This window comes from Emys orbicularis, chromosome 8 (assembly GCF_028017835.1).
Source record: "Emys orbicularis isolate rEmyOrb1 chromosome 8, rEmyOrb1.hap1, whole genome shotgun sequence".
NCBI classification, from domain to species: domain Eukaryota; kingdom Metazoa; phylum Chordata; order Testudines; family Emydidae; genus Emys; species Emys orbicularis.
The window spans coordinates 51348443-51363900 of NC_088690.1; the positions used below are offsets into that span (position 1 = coordinate 51348443).

At 40.4% G+C, this 15458-nt stretch overlaps 1 protein-coding gene across 2 annotated transcripts in view; it reads left to right on the forward strand.

The window, feature by feature from the left end:
- Positions 1 to 15458, forward strand: part of BRINP3 (BMP/retinoic acid inducible neural specific 3) — a 296446-nt gene that overhangs the window by 191740 nt on the left and 89248 nt on the right. For both annotated transcript variants that reach the window (XM_065409756.1, XM_065409757.1), the window contains one exon: positions 12964 to 13069. In XM_065409756.1, coding sequence (XP_065265828.1) covers positions 12964 to 13069 — 106 coding nt within the window. The remainder of the gene's footprint in view (positions 1 to 12963; positions 13070 to 15458) is intronic.

Here is a 15458-nt window from a genome sequence, read left to right on the forward strand (position 1 = left end):
AAATTTAAAGAGTCTAAAATAATCCTTGTTCTTTCAATTTCACTCATTACGGTTGATGTTATAATCCTACTAGTTCTTCAGTTGGCTATGGTGTCTTCCAGGAAATACAGTTTAGACAAGATTTGATTTTCTAATATAATAAAAACAAGCAGCAAGGACAAAAATACATAATGAAAAGGCACTTTTTCCTATTTATAGATCACTTAATAAAGCAAATGGAATATACACTGGGAAACACAAAAAATATATATTTAGTTAGGAGTAAGGACAAATACTAGGGACATATGATCCTAGTTCAGCAAAGCACCTAAGCATGTGCTTAACATCCAGCACATACCCATAGCCACTTTCATAGTATGAAATATCTCCCTAATGCTGTCAAAGCTCTTCACAGGCACTCTGCACTCTGGAGTTGTTGCTTCATAAGTGAAGTGGGCAGGTCTCAGCTGAATTCTTCTCCATCAAACCCATAGGTCAAAGTAACAGCAAAGCAGCACAGCTTACTGCCAGCAGAGTTTACAGTATTTTACGCTGCTTCCTTGTCTGTGCTATAGACCCGATGCCCAACCCGCATGAGGAGGATTCCAGAGGTAGCCCAAGCCATAGTCTGAGAAGCATGGTCCCTTTCAAATGACCAAGCAAATTTATTTAGTTTCCATTACATGTTTTCTTTATCACTATTGTTCATAGATTCCAAGGCCAGAGGGACCATTGTGATCAAGTGTTGTTTAAGCTCATTCTCTCCTGTTACTCAATCCTGCCTCATAATGTTTATTCTATAGTAACATAAATTTCCCCCCATGATAACAGATTGTGATGTCAAATAAAAATATAATTCTAACTTTACTGCAGACTCAAGTTAGAAAAGCCAAGTTCTGAGGGAAAGAAAAACACAGAAGTGGTAAAGAGATAAAATAAAGATTCTCAAGTTTGCCTCAGTGTAAGAAGTCCTTTATAAATGCAAATCAATGTCCAACATTCAATGCTTTAGTTTAAGAGCTCAAGATCATTCATGGTATTAAAATCCTTTTTACCCACATGCAAATCCTCCCTCAGAACCTTCTGCCTAAAGTCCAGCTTTAGCATATATTTAAACTAAATGCTTTCAAGAGCTCTCTGTAGGCCTTTTTATGTCTTACTACATCTCTCCTCCCACATCAGGATACATTTCTTGTTGCTTTGTAGAGGCAAAGAGCAATTCCCTGAAATCTCTATTATACTGCTTTACTTCCTCAGAGAGCTGTTAGAGCTATTTGCTCTGACTTTGGAAGTTAGTCTTATGCCCCTAACCCCTTGTGAATATTTTATCCTCCAGGATGTTGTAATAATACTTAGTAAAAGAAAGGAATGTGATCTAATAGGCAGCACATAGTCAAGAGTTCTGGACTCTATTCCTGGCTCATTGTATGACCTTGGGCAAGTCATTCACACTTCTCTGTGCTTTTGTTTCTCTCATAATTAAAATGGGAAAAATAATATATACTTATCTCACATGGGAGTTGTGTGGCTTAATTCCTTTATGTGTGCAATGCACTTTGCAATCTTCGGATGAAAGGTGCTTTAGATCAGTAAAGATGGGTAAGTGTAACTGTCCCCATTTTGTAACATCTGAGCAAATTTTTTTAAAAAAAATTCTCTTTCATTGTGACAATTCTCTGGATACTCAGGTCTGTGAGTCACCTTGTTATCCCCTGCCTCCAGCAAGAGGAAGTCTTGCCTGGGATAGGTAGGTATTCTCTGGATACTCAGGTCTGTGAGTCACCTTGTTATCCCCTGCCTCCAGCAAGAGGAAGTCTTGCCTGGGATAGGTAGGTATTAGCTCCCAAACATCACCCATCTGTCAGCCACTCAAGCACTCCCTTCAGGGCTATGTCAGCCCTGTCTTCACTTGTAGGTTAACAAGAGGTGCACCCCAGTCTCTGAGTCTCCTGGAAGCATTTCCCTGTTATAAGTTAGCCCAACACAAGCTGCTCACAGAAATCCCAGATCCTATCCTCCCCAATTTACCAGTTTTACCTTAAATCACTGTTCTTGTATAATACACAGCACTTGTGAACACGTAAAACAACAACAAAAAAAAGGTTTATTTAAGAAAGAATAGCGGTTCCTCTAGAAATGAGAAAGTGTGGTAGAAACAAATGGTTACAATACAAAACAAAAGCATAAAATGTGAACTAGGGCCTACACGTATTAATCATAGAAGTTACCTTTCCTACCTTATAAAGTAGGTCTCTCTCCCTCTCCCTGCCCCCTCCCTCTCTCCCTCCCAGCCAAAGTTCAGTCTATTGCAGAGGAGACTGGCTTTCCAGGAACCAGGATCCAACCTTTCATAAAACAACCCTTCTCAACAAGATGTCTCCTCAGTGAATGAATGAAAAGTGTCTTTCTCCACCCTGTGATATAATGAATCAATCTTTAGTCTTTATTCACAGTTAGGGCAATTCCCTGTCTGCTATAATGTTCCTTTTTTCCTCCAAGTGGCTTTAATTGTTTGCAGTCATCTTTGATAGGTTTCCATTGACTCTTCTGGGATGGGGAAAGGGTAGAGAATAGATCCTTGCATGAAATCACTGGCTCACAAGGGACGGGTGACAACTCTCTCTTACTTGATTGGGCCATCTCTGAGACATAGGATCCCCTTTTGCTCCATAAGGTGTAGCTATATTATATAACTATAACTATATTATTCCATAATTATTGCCAGTACACACATCTTACAATGATTATGAGTATTGATAAGTTACAAACTTTCAGTAGATACCTCACATGCGACCATTCCTGGATAAATACCATTAAAGTGGTGTATTAGGTGCTGTGAGTTTGTCAAGTCTGAGACAGGAGTTGCTTGTAAAAACAGTGAACCATTTGCTAGTTGGCACTAAGGGACTTCTGTGTCACAGTCATCCCTTGGATTCCATCAAAAATAGTACTGAGCATCACCAGCCTCTCTGATGGAAATAAAGGGTAGTCCATATAAAAGTTACTATAAAGGGAGTAAGAATATTCTGGTTTGTCAGGAAAAGTATTACATTATATTCGCATTCTGGAGATAATGCTGGTAAAAAATCAATGTGTGAAGGCCCACCATCATCAGGGCAGTTTGAGAACTAGACATTTATTCATTGAAATTAATGGAGATATCCCATCTCCTAGAACTGGAAGGGACCTTGAAAGGTCATCGAGTCCAGCCCTCTGCCTTCACTAGCAGGACCAAGTACTGATTTTGCCCTAGATCCCCAAGTGGCCCCTTCAAGGATTGAACTCACAACCCTGGGTTTAACAGGCCAATGCTCAAACCACTGAGCTATCCCTCCCCCCCCATAACTCTCATTAAACAATATGGGATGTTAATTAAAACATAAAAACAGAATAAAATACTATGAAATATAAACAGAGCAAAATCTTGGACCAAAGACTGTCTCCTATATCTAACCTAGCAGTGGTTCTAAAATGAAAAGCTTCTGAAAGAACATCATTTGCCAGTGCTGAGAGACGTCTCAAGGCAGATGTCTAGGTGGAGTGGGTTCCACGTGTTGGGATGCAGTATGTAATGTAATGGGTGGTTATGACTAGGGCTTTTCATCTAACATACTTTGAGAGGAAGTAGGTATCCTCCTCTGCAACTGCACTTCACCACAATCCATTCATCTGAAGAAGTGGGTTTTTTACCAATGAAACCTTATGCCCAAATAAATCTGTTAGTCTTTAAGGTGCCACCGGACTCCTCGCTGTTCTTCACCACAATGAAATTTACTAGGCTGTAGCTTCACAAGTAATTTAGATGGAGACAAAATGAGCTTGTGGAAGGTGGAGTTCCCACCCTGCTGAACACAGGGTAATCCAAATCCTTCCTGGGGTTCGCTTTTATTAGTAGCAGATGGCTACAACAAACTCTATACCTTGGCCTAGGCTTTTTCTCCTCAAACCGGTCTCTTCCTAGTAGGACTGCCTATGTCCCACTCCTACTTCCCCATACTCAGGGAAACATGCCAACCCCTCTTTTTTACTGGTTAGAGTTAGAAAAAATAAATCTGTCATTATGAAGCAGAAGCAATTACCCTGCACTTATGCAGGGTCTTAGAAAGTGTCTGACTTTTGTTACAGAGTCAAGGAGAGATTAAAAATAAAAATGTTTACACAGAAACCTATATTCTTTGAATACTCTTAAAACATTAATGTAAGATGCACATTACAAAAGATCCATGTAAGGTCTAACAAATAGGCTTTAAAATTTGATAGGCCTGTGGAGCTCCAGGTGTAGGCAAATTAAGAGGATTTGAAGGATTTTCCAGCTGAGCACATACTCTGTCTGGCTAGTGTTGTCTCTTGAGCCTAATACCAAGAGCAGCCTTGTTTATATTAAATATGTTCTTTTTGTCTAGTTCATGAAATAAAGATATCAACAACCACTACGTGGTTATCTGAAATTCTCAAAAGGGTAGCTATGGTGCTCATTCACTTACCTTTTTAGAGGGGGGATGAATTAGAGGCTGGTGGCTAAGCTAGATCAAGCAGCCTTACCAGTGTGTACTTGTAAGATGGTGTCAGGACTGTGGACTCATGGGCTAGAGAACTCACCTGGGGTAAATCAACATAGATTGATTTATTTCCACAGAGCTACTTCAGTTGTTAGTAGGTTAGGATCTGCCTTCCATGAAGGATTTTATACATCAAGAAAGCCTTTCCTGTGGAAGATATATGGAGTTTGAAGATTTTCAACTCAACTGTTTTTCTTTGTTGAGGTCTTTTTTTGCTTTTCTGTTTTATCTAGCTAATCTATTATTTTTCTAAGTTTCACTGTGGTACCTAAATGCTGTTAGAAGTACTCAAAGTTACAAGTATCAGAGGGGTAGCCATGTTAGTCTGGATCTGTAAAAAGCAACAGAGGGTCCTGTGGCACCTTTAAGACTAACAGATGTATTGGAGCATAAGCTTTCATGGGTGAATATGTCAGATGCATCTGATGAAGTGGGTATTCACCCAGCTTATGCTCCAATACATCTGTTAGTCTTAAAGGTGCCACAGGACTCAAAGTTACAAGTACTCTACTTAATTATTCAGTCTGGTAATCCAACTCAGGAAGCCTAGTTAGTCTAATGCAGAAATGTTTATGGTCTTATGACCAGGGCAGAGTCAAGAAATCTGGGTTCTGTTTCCAGTTCTGGCACCGACCTACCATGTGACTTTAGGCAAATTATTTCACCTCTCTGTGATTCTCTTTCTTTCCCATCCTTTATCTGTCTTGTCCATTTAAACATCTGCTTACCATCACTTCAGATATTTAAATACAGTGTGTGTGTGTGTGTGTGTGTGTGTGTGTGTGTGTGTGTGTGTGTGTTGGGGGAGGACAAAATCATATTGGACTTCATTTCAGTAATTTTATTCTTTAAAAAAAAAAAGAAGTCCCAATGATAAAATATTTGTAAGAGTCCTTGGGATGATTACATCTTTTTAAAGTGGCACATTGTGATCTTAGATCTATCAGGGGCCAGCCTGCAGCAGAGCTAGTCCCCTGGCAACCTAATAAGTGCAGTTAACCCTGATAGAAACTGTCCAGTTGACTGTGCCATGATTGGTTGCAGGAGACAGCAGGATGATACTTAAGCTCAGTAGCAGCATCAGTCCAGCATCCCAATTGATCACCTTTTATGGGTACATAAGGGCTTTGATAAAGAAAGGGAAAAGGTTTGTGAAATTCTGATTTCTTAAGGTAAACAAATTACATTACACTCCAACCATTAGGCCAGACTGACAACAACTCGGTCACTTTTAATATACATTGTGACATTAAAAAAAAGGGCAACAGAGGAGTAACTTTCACATTGTAAAGAGTCTGAAGAAGCAGCTCCTGAAGGCAAGGCTGTCTTGTTAAAATATTGTAGAGCATGAAAGGAGATGAGATCCTAAGTCTTTTATATACATATGGTTCCTATTCATTTGATTCTCCTTTTTAGGGTGTAATAGACTTTGCCAGGAGTTGCATCTGCGCTTTCTGCAATGTGGCTGGAGTTTGGAGTTGTTGGAAGGCGAGGACCAACCTCTCAAACCATGGCTAGGGTGTGGAGCTGGTGTGAAGACCTCCCTTCCCTCTCATCAGTTGATATTGGCTGAAGTAGCCACTGCAGCCCCTTTCCAATGGTTGTACGGGTTACTGATACCCCCACGCAAACATGAATTTGCAGCACCTCTATGGAGCTGCACCAAACCCTTCCGCACCCAGCTATAACCCTTTCTGTGGCATATTGGATGTGCACAGCACCCACGTATGGTCACTCCGTCAGCAGACTCCCAGTGCAGCCCCTATGCGGAGCTTAAGGGGTGGGCAGGCATTTTGCACCCTGGCTGAATTTTGCCCTTTTGCACATATATCAGAGGAACTCAAATCACTATGGGCCACATACTTCCACTCTCACTCACATAGAGTAGCACTTTACTATGTCATTAGTCCCATTGAATGACATATGCAGTAAAGTACTTCTAAGTATGAGGGGCAGTGGCAGAATCTGGCCCTGTCTAAACATTAATTAAGCATCACACCACCATAAGAGAAAAGTATTTTAAACAAGTAAACTGAGGCACCAAAAGACTAAGTGTTATAAAATCCTGGAGCACTGACTCCCAGTTTTATTCTCTAATCAAAGCAGAACTCTCCTTTGCCACAACTAGAATTGTATGTGCTGAATTTGTTACTAGGACCACTCATTTAAAATTTAACATGTTAAACAGTATTGGTGAACACAGGACTCTCTGTTGCTTTTTACCAAGATGGATGTGCACTTAGCTGCTTTTTCATAGATAAATGGTACTGTCTCATTCTCCTCAGGACTGGCTTAGTTACCTTTCTTGGAAGCCAAATACATTTTTAAAGACTCTTCACACAAGATGAGACACAGACTTTCCATGGGCAAGTAGTTAGGAATATTAGCAGCATGAATTTTAAAAGAATCAGTAATCTCTGCATAAATATTTTTCCATTTTGGTAGGAAAGCCTTGATATAGGCTTAATTATCACTGACAAAAAACACACAATTTCCTAGGGAAATACTACCTCCTGATATCACAGAATTCAGTCCTGCTGCAGAGCTAGAAGGTATGTTCTCAGTGCACTTGTAATCGGGTCATTATCACCATGGTTCTGAGTCTTAACTGACTGAAAACGGTAGGCAGTTGTCTCATTAATGCCAAATGTTATAGTTTATTTCTGGGAATTGAAAACCCTGCTGCCCAGGGAAACCTGTGCTGTGATAATCCTTGGAAACAAGGCACTTGAGAATAACCTGCCTGCCTCACATCAGACTGGTTTATGCACCTTTAGTTCTTGGTACTTGGGGTTTTGGGTTATTAACCAGCTTTGTTCTGTAATATTTTTATTATGTGAGCTCGTGTGCTTTGTGGACAATAGGTATGGTGTTTATAGAACAAGAGTGAAACCAAGATGCTTTTCTTTCATCTTCCACCACTTATAAATTAGTCTTGCCACTGTAGTGTGTTCTTTGCATTACACTGTATGTATTATCCTCTACTGTTTATAGCTACCTTTACTGTTTACCTTCAGACTGAACAGTTCCCATGCATAGCCTTGACAGTGTGTACAATCACAATTCTACATCTGAAAGACAATTACATACATTTATTTTCCCCTCCTTCCCCAACCTTGATGCAATCACCTGAATCATGCTGTCGTCATAGAAGTAAATGGCAACACTCATGTCAATTTAGGTGGCAGTGGGAGACTCAAATGGATTCAGTTTGGACCATTTGCTATGCTTGTAGTCATCTTTGTCATTAAAATAACGTATAAAAAATGAACCGCTTTCACTTGGAGAAATACACCAGCAAACAGTGGAAGTGGCTTTTGTAAATGACTATAATTTCATTTCCCTACTATTCCAATTCTTTCTCAGGATACACCCTCTGTTCAGCAGGATATGTATATTTGTAGCAGGAATTTATATAACTACATCAATTTGATCACTGTTAACAAGCACCTCTAGAGAGGTAGAATTTCAGGCAGCTTCATTATTGGCCTTTATTCCTTATGCACAACAATGCCAGACTTACATTTTTGTTTCACAATACAAATCCTTCTATGCCATGTGTAGCATATTTTGCATGCGATACCTAAGAATTGCAGGGTGAAGGGGTTTCATCAGAGGAAAGCTCTACTTTTTCAAAAGTCAAAATGACATATATATAAAATCAATATAAATTTTAGTGAAAGAGTAGATTGTGGGCCAGGTCCTCAGCTAGGGTAGAGTGGTATAGCTCCATGGATATCAGTGAAACTACACCAACTGAAGGTCTGGTTCTGTGACTTTAGGCACATCCCTGAGCAAGGGGTAGGGCATACACTGCACCAACTCAGGCAGCCTGGGAAGCACTGTGACATGGAGACACATGTCCAAGTCACTTCCCTGTTTCCTCCTTGTTCCAGAGAGGAAAGAGAGTGCTACTAATTGCTGCTGGCCTATACTTGCAGCACATTAAAACACTCCCTGTGGGCCAGCTCACCTGTACTCCCCTTGCACCTATTTGCAGGTACGTAACCCAAATCACAATCTAGCCCTAATTATTTGGACACACACACACAGGGTTTGTTTTTGTTTTTTAAGTTTTGTGATTGGTTATAAGCACTGAAGTCGGAGGTAATTTATGGATAACTATTTTGCACTTCCCCACCCAGACCTCAGCAAAGCAACTCCTGATGCTTCCATAATCAAGTCAGTGGTAATGCCCACCTATAGTGAATTGCCTTGAATCATCCATCTGAATGACAAATGAATCTGCAAGCACAAAATGAGAGTCTGTAATGGTACTAATTACTAACCTTCCTTAGTCTGATACCTCAAGAGAGCCAAGCAGTAAATGAGAATGAATAACCATTATACATTTGGTCACATAAATCCTACTTTTAAAGTTACATTGTATGGTCACCTTGCCTTAAAGACAAATGGGTTCAAAACCAACAGTTTAAGAATAACACAATGTGGAAAAGGGTCTTTAAAATTATTAACCATAATATTTCAAAAATAGAATAAATAATACAATAATCACGGTCTCCACTCTTCCTTGCACGAGCGGTTGCCCTGGTTATCATCTGGTCTGAGTTTGCCTTATTTTACATAGGTTCCCTCCTGCCCATCTTTTCTCATACAAGGATTCCCATTCACTAAATTAGGACTCCTCATGTGGGTAAGGATTGCTCACATGAGAAAGGGGTTGCAGTAAACAGGGGCCTTGGATTGTAGGCTTTGCAGGTGAGTGCACAAGGGGGGAAGAGAACACAAGGAGCCAGGGGTCGTTCACTGTTCCAGACCTTGTGCTTCCTGGGCCCAATCCATGGCCATGTAAGTCTTTGTGCTGGTTCAGGACCACTAAGCAGAAGGACTGAGAAAGTCAGGCACAGCCTCTGGTGCTAGATAATTTAAAGGGAGTATAGAGGGGAGGGGTGTCCAGACCTAGCCTCACTACCATGCTCAAGAGTATAGCAGGGTATGTGTACACTGCCCATAGGAGCATGGCTCTCAGCCAGGGTAGGAAGACACATGCTAGCTCTCCTTGAGCTAGCGTAAACAGGAGTTAGGTGGGCTTGTACGCTGGTGGCTAGCCTACAACATCCATGCTATTTTTAGCATGCTAGCTTGAGCAGAGTAGCATGTGTCTATGTACCCATGCAGGAGGCACACTGCCAGCTGCAGTGCAGACATAACTGCAGAGGGTCAATGCTGCATACATTCCTGTTGTGCTTCTGAAGACATTGAACCTGCTTCCAGACCCAATGGACGTCAGTCTCCATTGCTCTGAGTATAAAATGTGCATAAGCAGCTAACAAATCGGAATAGCAGTGTTTTTTTATATTCACTTTGCACAGGTGATAATCAAGTGCAATGCCTTTCAGAGCTTTCAGTATGACCCACAGCCATATCTACTTTGCAGGTGGTGGTAGTGGTTCACAGGCCACTACAGAACAATGTGTGTGTGTGAAGAAGCATGTAAATGTAGGGGACTACACGTTATTTTTAAGATTAGCAATAGGAAGATAAAGAGAACCTCCTAATTCCTAATTTTTACAAGAGCTTTTTAAAGTACAATATTTCTCCTGCTTAAAAGACTTCACCTGAACTGACAATATGTAACTGATTTATCTAATGCATTTGCTTATTGTGACAAAGTTCTTCCTCTATCTTGGTGGGTCCTGCGCTTATTGGCGGATTTTCTTGCCTCAGAGATTCACCATGTGGGTTGGGGAACAGCCCAGAGACCTTCCCCTCTGGAAGAACCCACAGTCCAGGTCAATTCGGAGGTTTGGGGGGAACCCGGGTCCGCCCTCTACTCCGGGTTCCAACCCAGGGCCCTGTGGACTGCAGCTGTCTATAGTGCCTCCTGTAACAGCTGCATGACAGCTACAACTCCCTGGGCTACTTCCCCATGGCCTCCTCCAAATACCTTCCTTATTCTCACCACAGGACCTTCCTCCTGGTGTCTGATAACGCTTGTGCTCCTCAGTCCTCCAGCAGCACACCCTCTCACTCTCAGCTGCTTGCACCTCTTGCTCCCAGCTCCTCACACTCGCACCACAAACTGAAGTGAGCTCCTTTTTAAAACCCAGGTGCCCTGATTAGCCTGCCTTAATTGATTCTAGCAGCTTCTTCTTAATTGGCTCCAGGTGTCCTAATTAGCCTGCCTGCCTTAACTGGTTCTAGCAGGTTCCTGATTACTCTAGTGCAGCCCCTGCTCTGGTCACTCAGGGAACAGAAAACTACTCATCCAGTGACCAGTATATTTGCCCTCTACCAGACTCCTGTACCCCACTGGTCTGGGTCTGTCACATTATTTTAAGTGTGGATCTTGAAATCAAGTTCCCCAACCTCGTAAGTTAGGCTCCTTCTCCAAAAGCTCCTAAAGTAACATAGCTGGGGTAGATTGCAAGAACAGTTGTTTGTATTACTTTTGTTCTAGCTTCTCCTTTCTCTTTCTGCCTGCTCTCAGATGGAAAGCCAAATAAACTCCAGAGCCTAGTTCAGTACTGCACCTGATATGAGCTTGGAGCAGGACTTGGGTAGGGGGAGAAGGTAGCTTTACACAACCTTTTCACCTTCTCTATCCCAAAGGTGTTGGTGGCTTCTTTGGCCTCCCTGTGCAGGCTAGAGAAGTTTGAGATGCTGCCCAAATTGCCAACAGCCCCTCTGGCCTAGTTCAGCATCATAGAATAACTGTAGTACAGCAGCATGATAGCCATGGCCCCATAACCCCGGCACACCTCCTTGCTGGGGAGCTCTTGCAGTGGGGTGGCATAGAGACAACTACACCTACTGAACCTCTAACAGCGGTAGAATCCCCAGAGTCTGGGACTGACAGGTTTACACTGGCAGAATTGGTGTAAAGGGGCCTCAGTAATGAATTAGGCTCCATAAGAATCAGGTTTTTTTTTTGTTGTGTGTTAACTTTATATTCATAGGTTAGGGACCCCAACTAAAATAAAACAATCACCATTGTAAAAAAACAAACAAACCTGAATTATACTGTTTTATTTTTGTCTTTCCATGCCTGTAATTAATTAAGAAAAGCAAAGTCCTAATTGCTTGAATTAACTCTACTAACTGCACTAATGTCTAAAGAAAAAGTGGTAGTGTGCATTAGAGATTGAAAACAATTTGGAAACAAAACAACCTGAACTTTTGGCTCAAATGGAAATTGCACTTCAACTTACTTTTGGTTAGAAGGAGAGTTCAACTTAATGAACAAGCTAACAGTTCTTGTGCATCAAGATGTCAGATGGAATTGGAAGTAGAAATACCCAGGGGAACAGTCTCAGACATACTGGAGACATCACAAGAATAGTTTTCTCACAAGATTCCTATCCTCAGTTATGGATTCAAGGCTCGATTGTCCGTTTACAGTCTATCCCATAGGGAGGGGCAGGAATCATTGTGCTGCCCCTGAAAAAGCTCAGGTGGTGTTGGTAAAAACTAGCGGTAAGTTACCAGCTCCTGTGTGCAAGGAGGAAATGGGGCAATTGTGACTCCTTGCCTCAAAGGGCTGCTGCTGGGTATCTAAGTTAGGTACCACCCTTTACTCAGAGCTGGGCCTGAAGTCACGATCTAGCCCTTAACATAGTTTTACAAAGCTTAGAAAATATCTTCATGTTACTGCATAAAGTATGCAGAATTACTCACTTTGGCTGAGATTCTTTTCATAGCCATTAATTAAATAAACTTCATGTCCCCAGTCCCATCTCTTTCCTTCCAGTGCTTCAGCCTCACACCCCATCACACAGCCCCATCTGGAATTATCGTGCTTGATCAGTTCAGCTGTGATTTGACTCCTTAGTTAGACGTTGCTGGTGCCTCTGATTACAAACAGCTTGAATTTCTATAGGAGACTGGCCTTATTTTAGATCATCTCCTAATTGAAAGGCATCCAACGAGTTCAGGAGCTTTTGTAAGAATACTTCATAAAAGGTAACACTAGAGTTAAAAAACCTTATTTTCTCCTAAGTTACATTGAAATAAATCAGGAGCCTATCCACTGAAGTCAGTGGAATTAGTCTTGTGTAAGACTGGAATGAGTAAGTTCAGAATCAAGCCCCACATCTCTAGTGCAGAGTTTGCTACAGCTTTGCGCACTGGTGTGAGAATTAAATTTGGTGGAAGCTATAGTCTAACTTATAGTGAACTCACATTAACACTCAGCCATGAAGAAATTTAACATGCCTTAAGTTCTTGGGCTGATAAAGCATATTTTAAGGAATCCCTTGCTATGGAAATGACACCAAACATTTTAATATTACTGGTAAAATATTTGTAGCGATACTTTTACCTGATAAAATGAGAGAATGTTGCACTGTCAGCGTACAAAATGTACAACCTGCTGATTTGGATGGGAATTTAATTAAACAAACTCTTAATGCAGTAGCTTGTTTTTTATAATGTAGCAAATGGTTTTCCATTCCCTTACCATTAGGTAACAGAAACCCGGACTGGTCCTCTTGGCTGCAGTAACTATGATAACCTAGATTCTGTCAGTTCTGTTCTGGTTCAGAGTCCTGAAAATAAGATTCAGTTACAAGGTACGTAGGTGCAATTTTGTTATTTTTTTATGGAACAGGGGATATTTATTTTCTCTCTTTTAACCTTTGCTGCCCTCATAAAAGGTCATTTCCCTATTTTTTTGTCCAATAAGCACATTCTGGACAAAGTGAAGGAAGTGTCAGTAACTCCTGTTGTGTTTGCACTAGAAACAATGTCAGTACTGATCAGAAAATAATGTAAGTCTGTTAACATTTTACAGCCTTATTTAGCAATCAATCATGTATGCACTCTTTACACAGCCAAAACTTCAAAAGTGTACACTGAACAGGAAATGACATTTAGACCCATTATTACATCCTGGCTCATTTTGAGTAGTCCCAATTGAAACTGATGGGACTATTTGAAGAGTAAATTTAGGCCAGAGTTTTAAAGGTATATAGGTGCCTAAAGATGCAGATGGGCACCTGGAGCCAGATTTTCAGAAGTATTTAGTTGCCTAGTGAAATTTTCAAAAGAAAATAAGCTTGTTAGGCACTTACTTGCAATTAAAATCAATGGGTGTTAGGTACCTATCTGCTTCTTCAGGTGCTTAAATACACCTCTACCCCAATATAACGCGACCCGATATAACACGAATTCAGATATAACGTGGTAAAGCAGTGCTCCGGGGGACGGGGGTGGCGGGGCTGCGCGCTCCGGCGGATCAAAGCAAGTTCAATATAACGCGGTTTCACTTATAACGCGGTAAGATTTTTTGGCTCCCGAGGACAGTGTTATATGGGGGTAGAGGTGTATCTTTGAAAATCTGGGCCGTAGTGTCTATGGCAAAAGTACCCAAAAAGGTTATGTGCCTAAGTCCCATTAAAATCCAGGAAACTGAGGCATCTATCCTGCATAAGAACTTTTGAAAATCCCATTAGGTGCTTATGTGGATCTTTAGGTGCTTAAATGCTTTGAAAAATCTACTCATGCCTAAAACCCTACATCAGCAAAGGTGGCAGAATCTAGCCATTAATCATTGCTTTTATCAGTTACACAAGGGGTACTGTGTATAGATGCTCAGTATTATTGCAGCTAACAGACCCAATTGTAGTTGCTTTACTCATCTGAGTAGGCCCAATCACATGAGTGGGATTACTTGGTGTGTAAAGGGAGCAAGATTTGGCTCATTTTGCAAATTAAGGCTCCAGCCCTGCAAACACTTGCTGCTAATGCAATATCTACATGTGCAAGTAGCACCCCTAATTTCCACTGAAATGCTCAATTACTACTTGTATTAAATGTTTGCAGTATCAGGCCATAAATTGGCAGAATATAATATAAAAAGTGTTTTTCAGTTATCAAGATAGACTATCAGGATTATTTTATCTCCCTGTTGAATATGTCCACATTCTTTTTTCTCCTACATCTGTCTGGCTAGCTGTTTATGAGGACATTAAGGACAGCATAGATTAAACATCACATGATTTTTTTTTTAAGGCATAAAACAGTTGGATAGGTGATGTTATTTACTTGGGGGCTCACCTCTTCCACTGTGTCTGCAGAAATAATCTGCCATTTTGGAATGCTCTTTGATATCACACATTTTTCAATAAAATAGGTAGAAAAGTGGTTATTACGTCAATCAAAGACAGATTTGATACATGCCATTGGATTACCATTAAAAATCATAATGTTATTGCTACTTAAACTATTTTATATTTAATGTAGTCATGTTGAACAAAGGTTCGGGATTGCCTACTGAGCTTTTCTTTTCACTTTGCAACTTCAAGACTTTTCAGAAGTATGTCGATATGTTTACAATCATGCCTAAGTAACAACTGGTTTTAGCAATGGCATCAGTGTTCTCAAACCATTGTGGTATGGCTTTCAACTTGCAAAATTGTATAATATTATTATTATTTATTAATATATTAAAAACAAGGAATATTTTCCTGTGAACTTGAACAAGCTCCTGTCTACTAGAGGCAGATATAACAAATAACCTCTTATCTATGGACTAGATTATGATACTCTTATTCACACTGAAAAGCAATTTGCTCCGCAAGTATTCCCATTGATTCCAGTCAATTCCAGAGTTAGATACTTTTCAGTATTAGAGTATCACAATCTGGCTCCAAAGCTTTGGCAAAAGATTAATATTACTAAGGTAGCTGGCTATATTTTATTGTTGCTGTTTAATATTGTACCTAGCATGACTGACAGTCATAACTAAATTAGAATTCAGTAATTACCATATAATCATGCTACTCATTGGCATCATGCAAATAATACTTAGTTATTATAAAGGTAGATCTTAATTTCCAGTTGCAAGAATTCTGGATAATTACATATATTAAAAGAACAAATAAGATGTATTTAACTGTGAAAGTGTGTATTGCACTTTCACTTTTTCAGAACCAGGGGTGGGATTTTCAAAAGCACCAA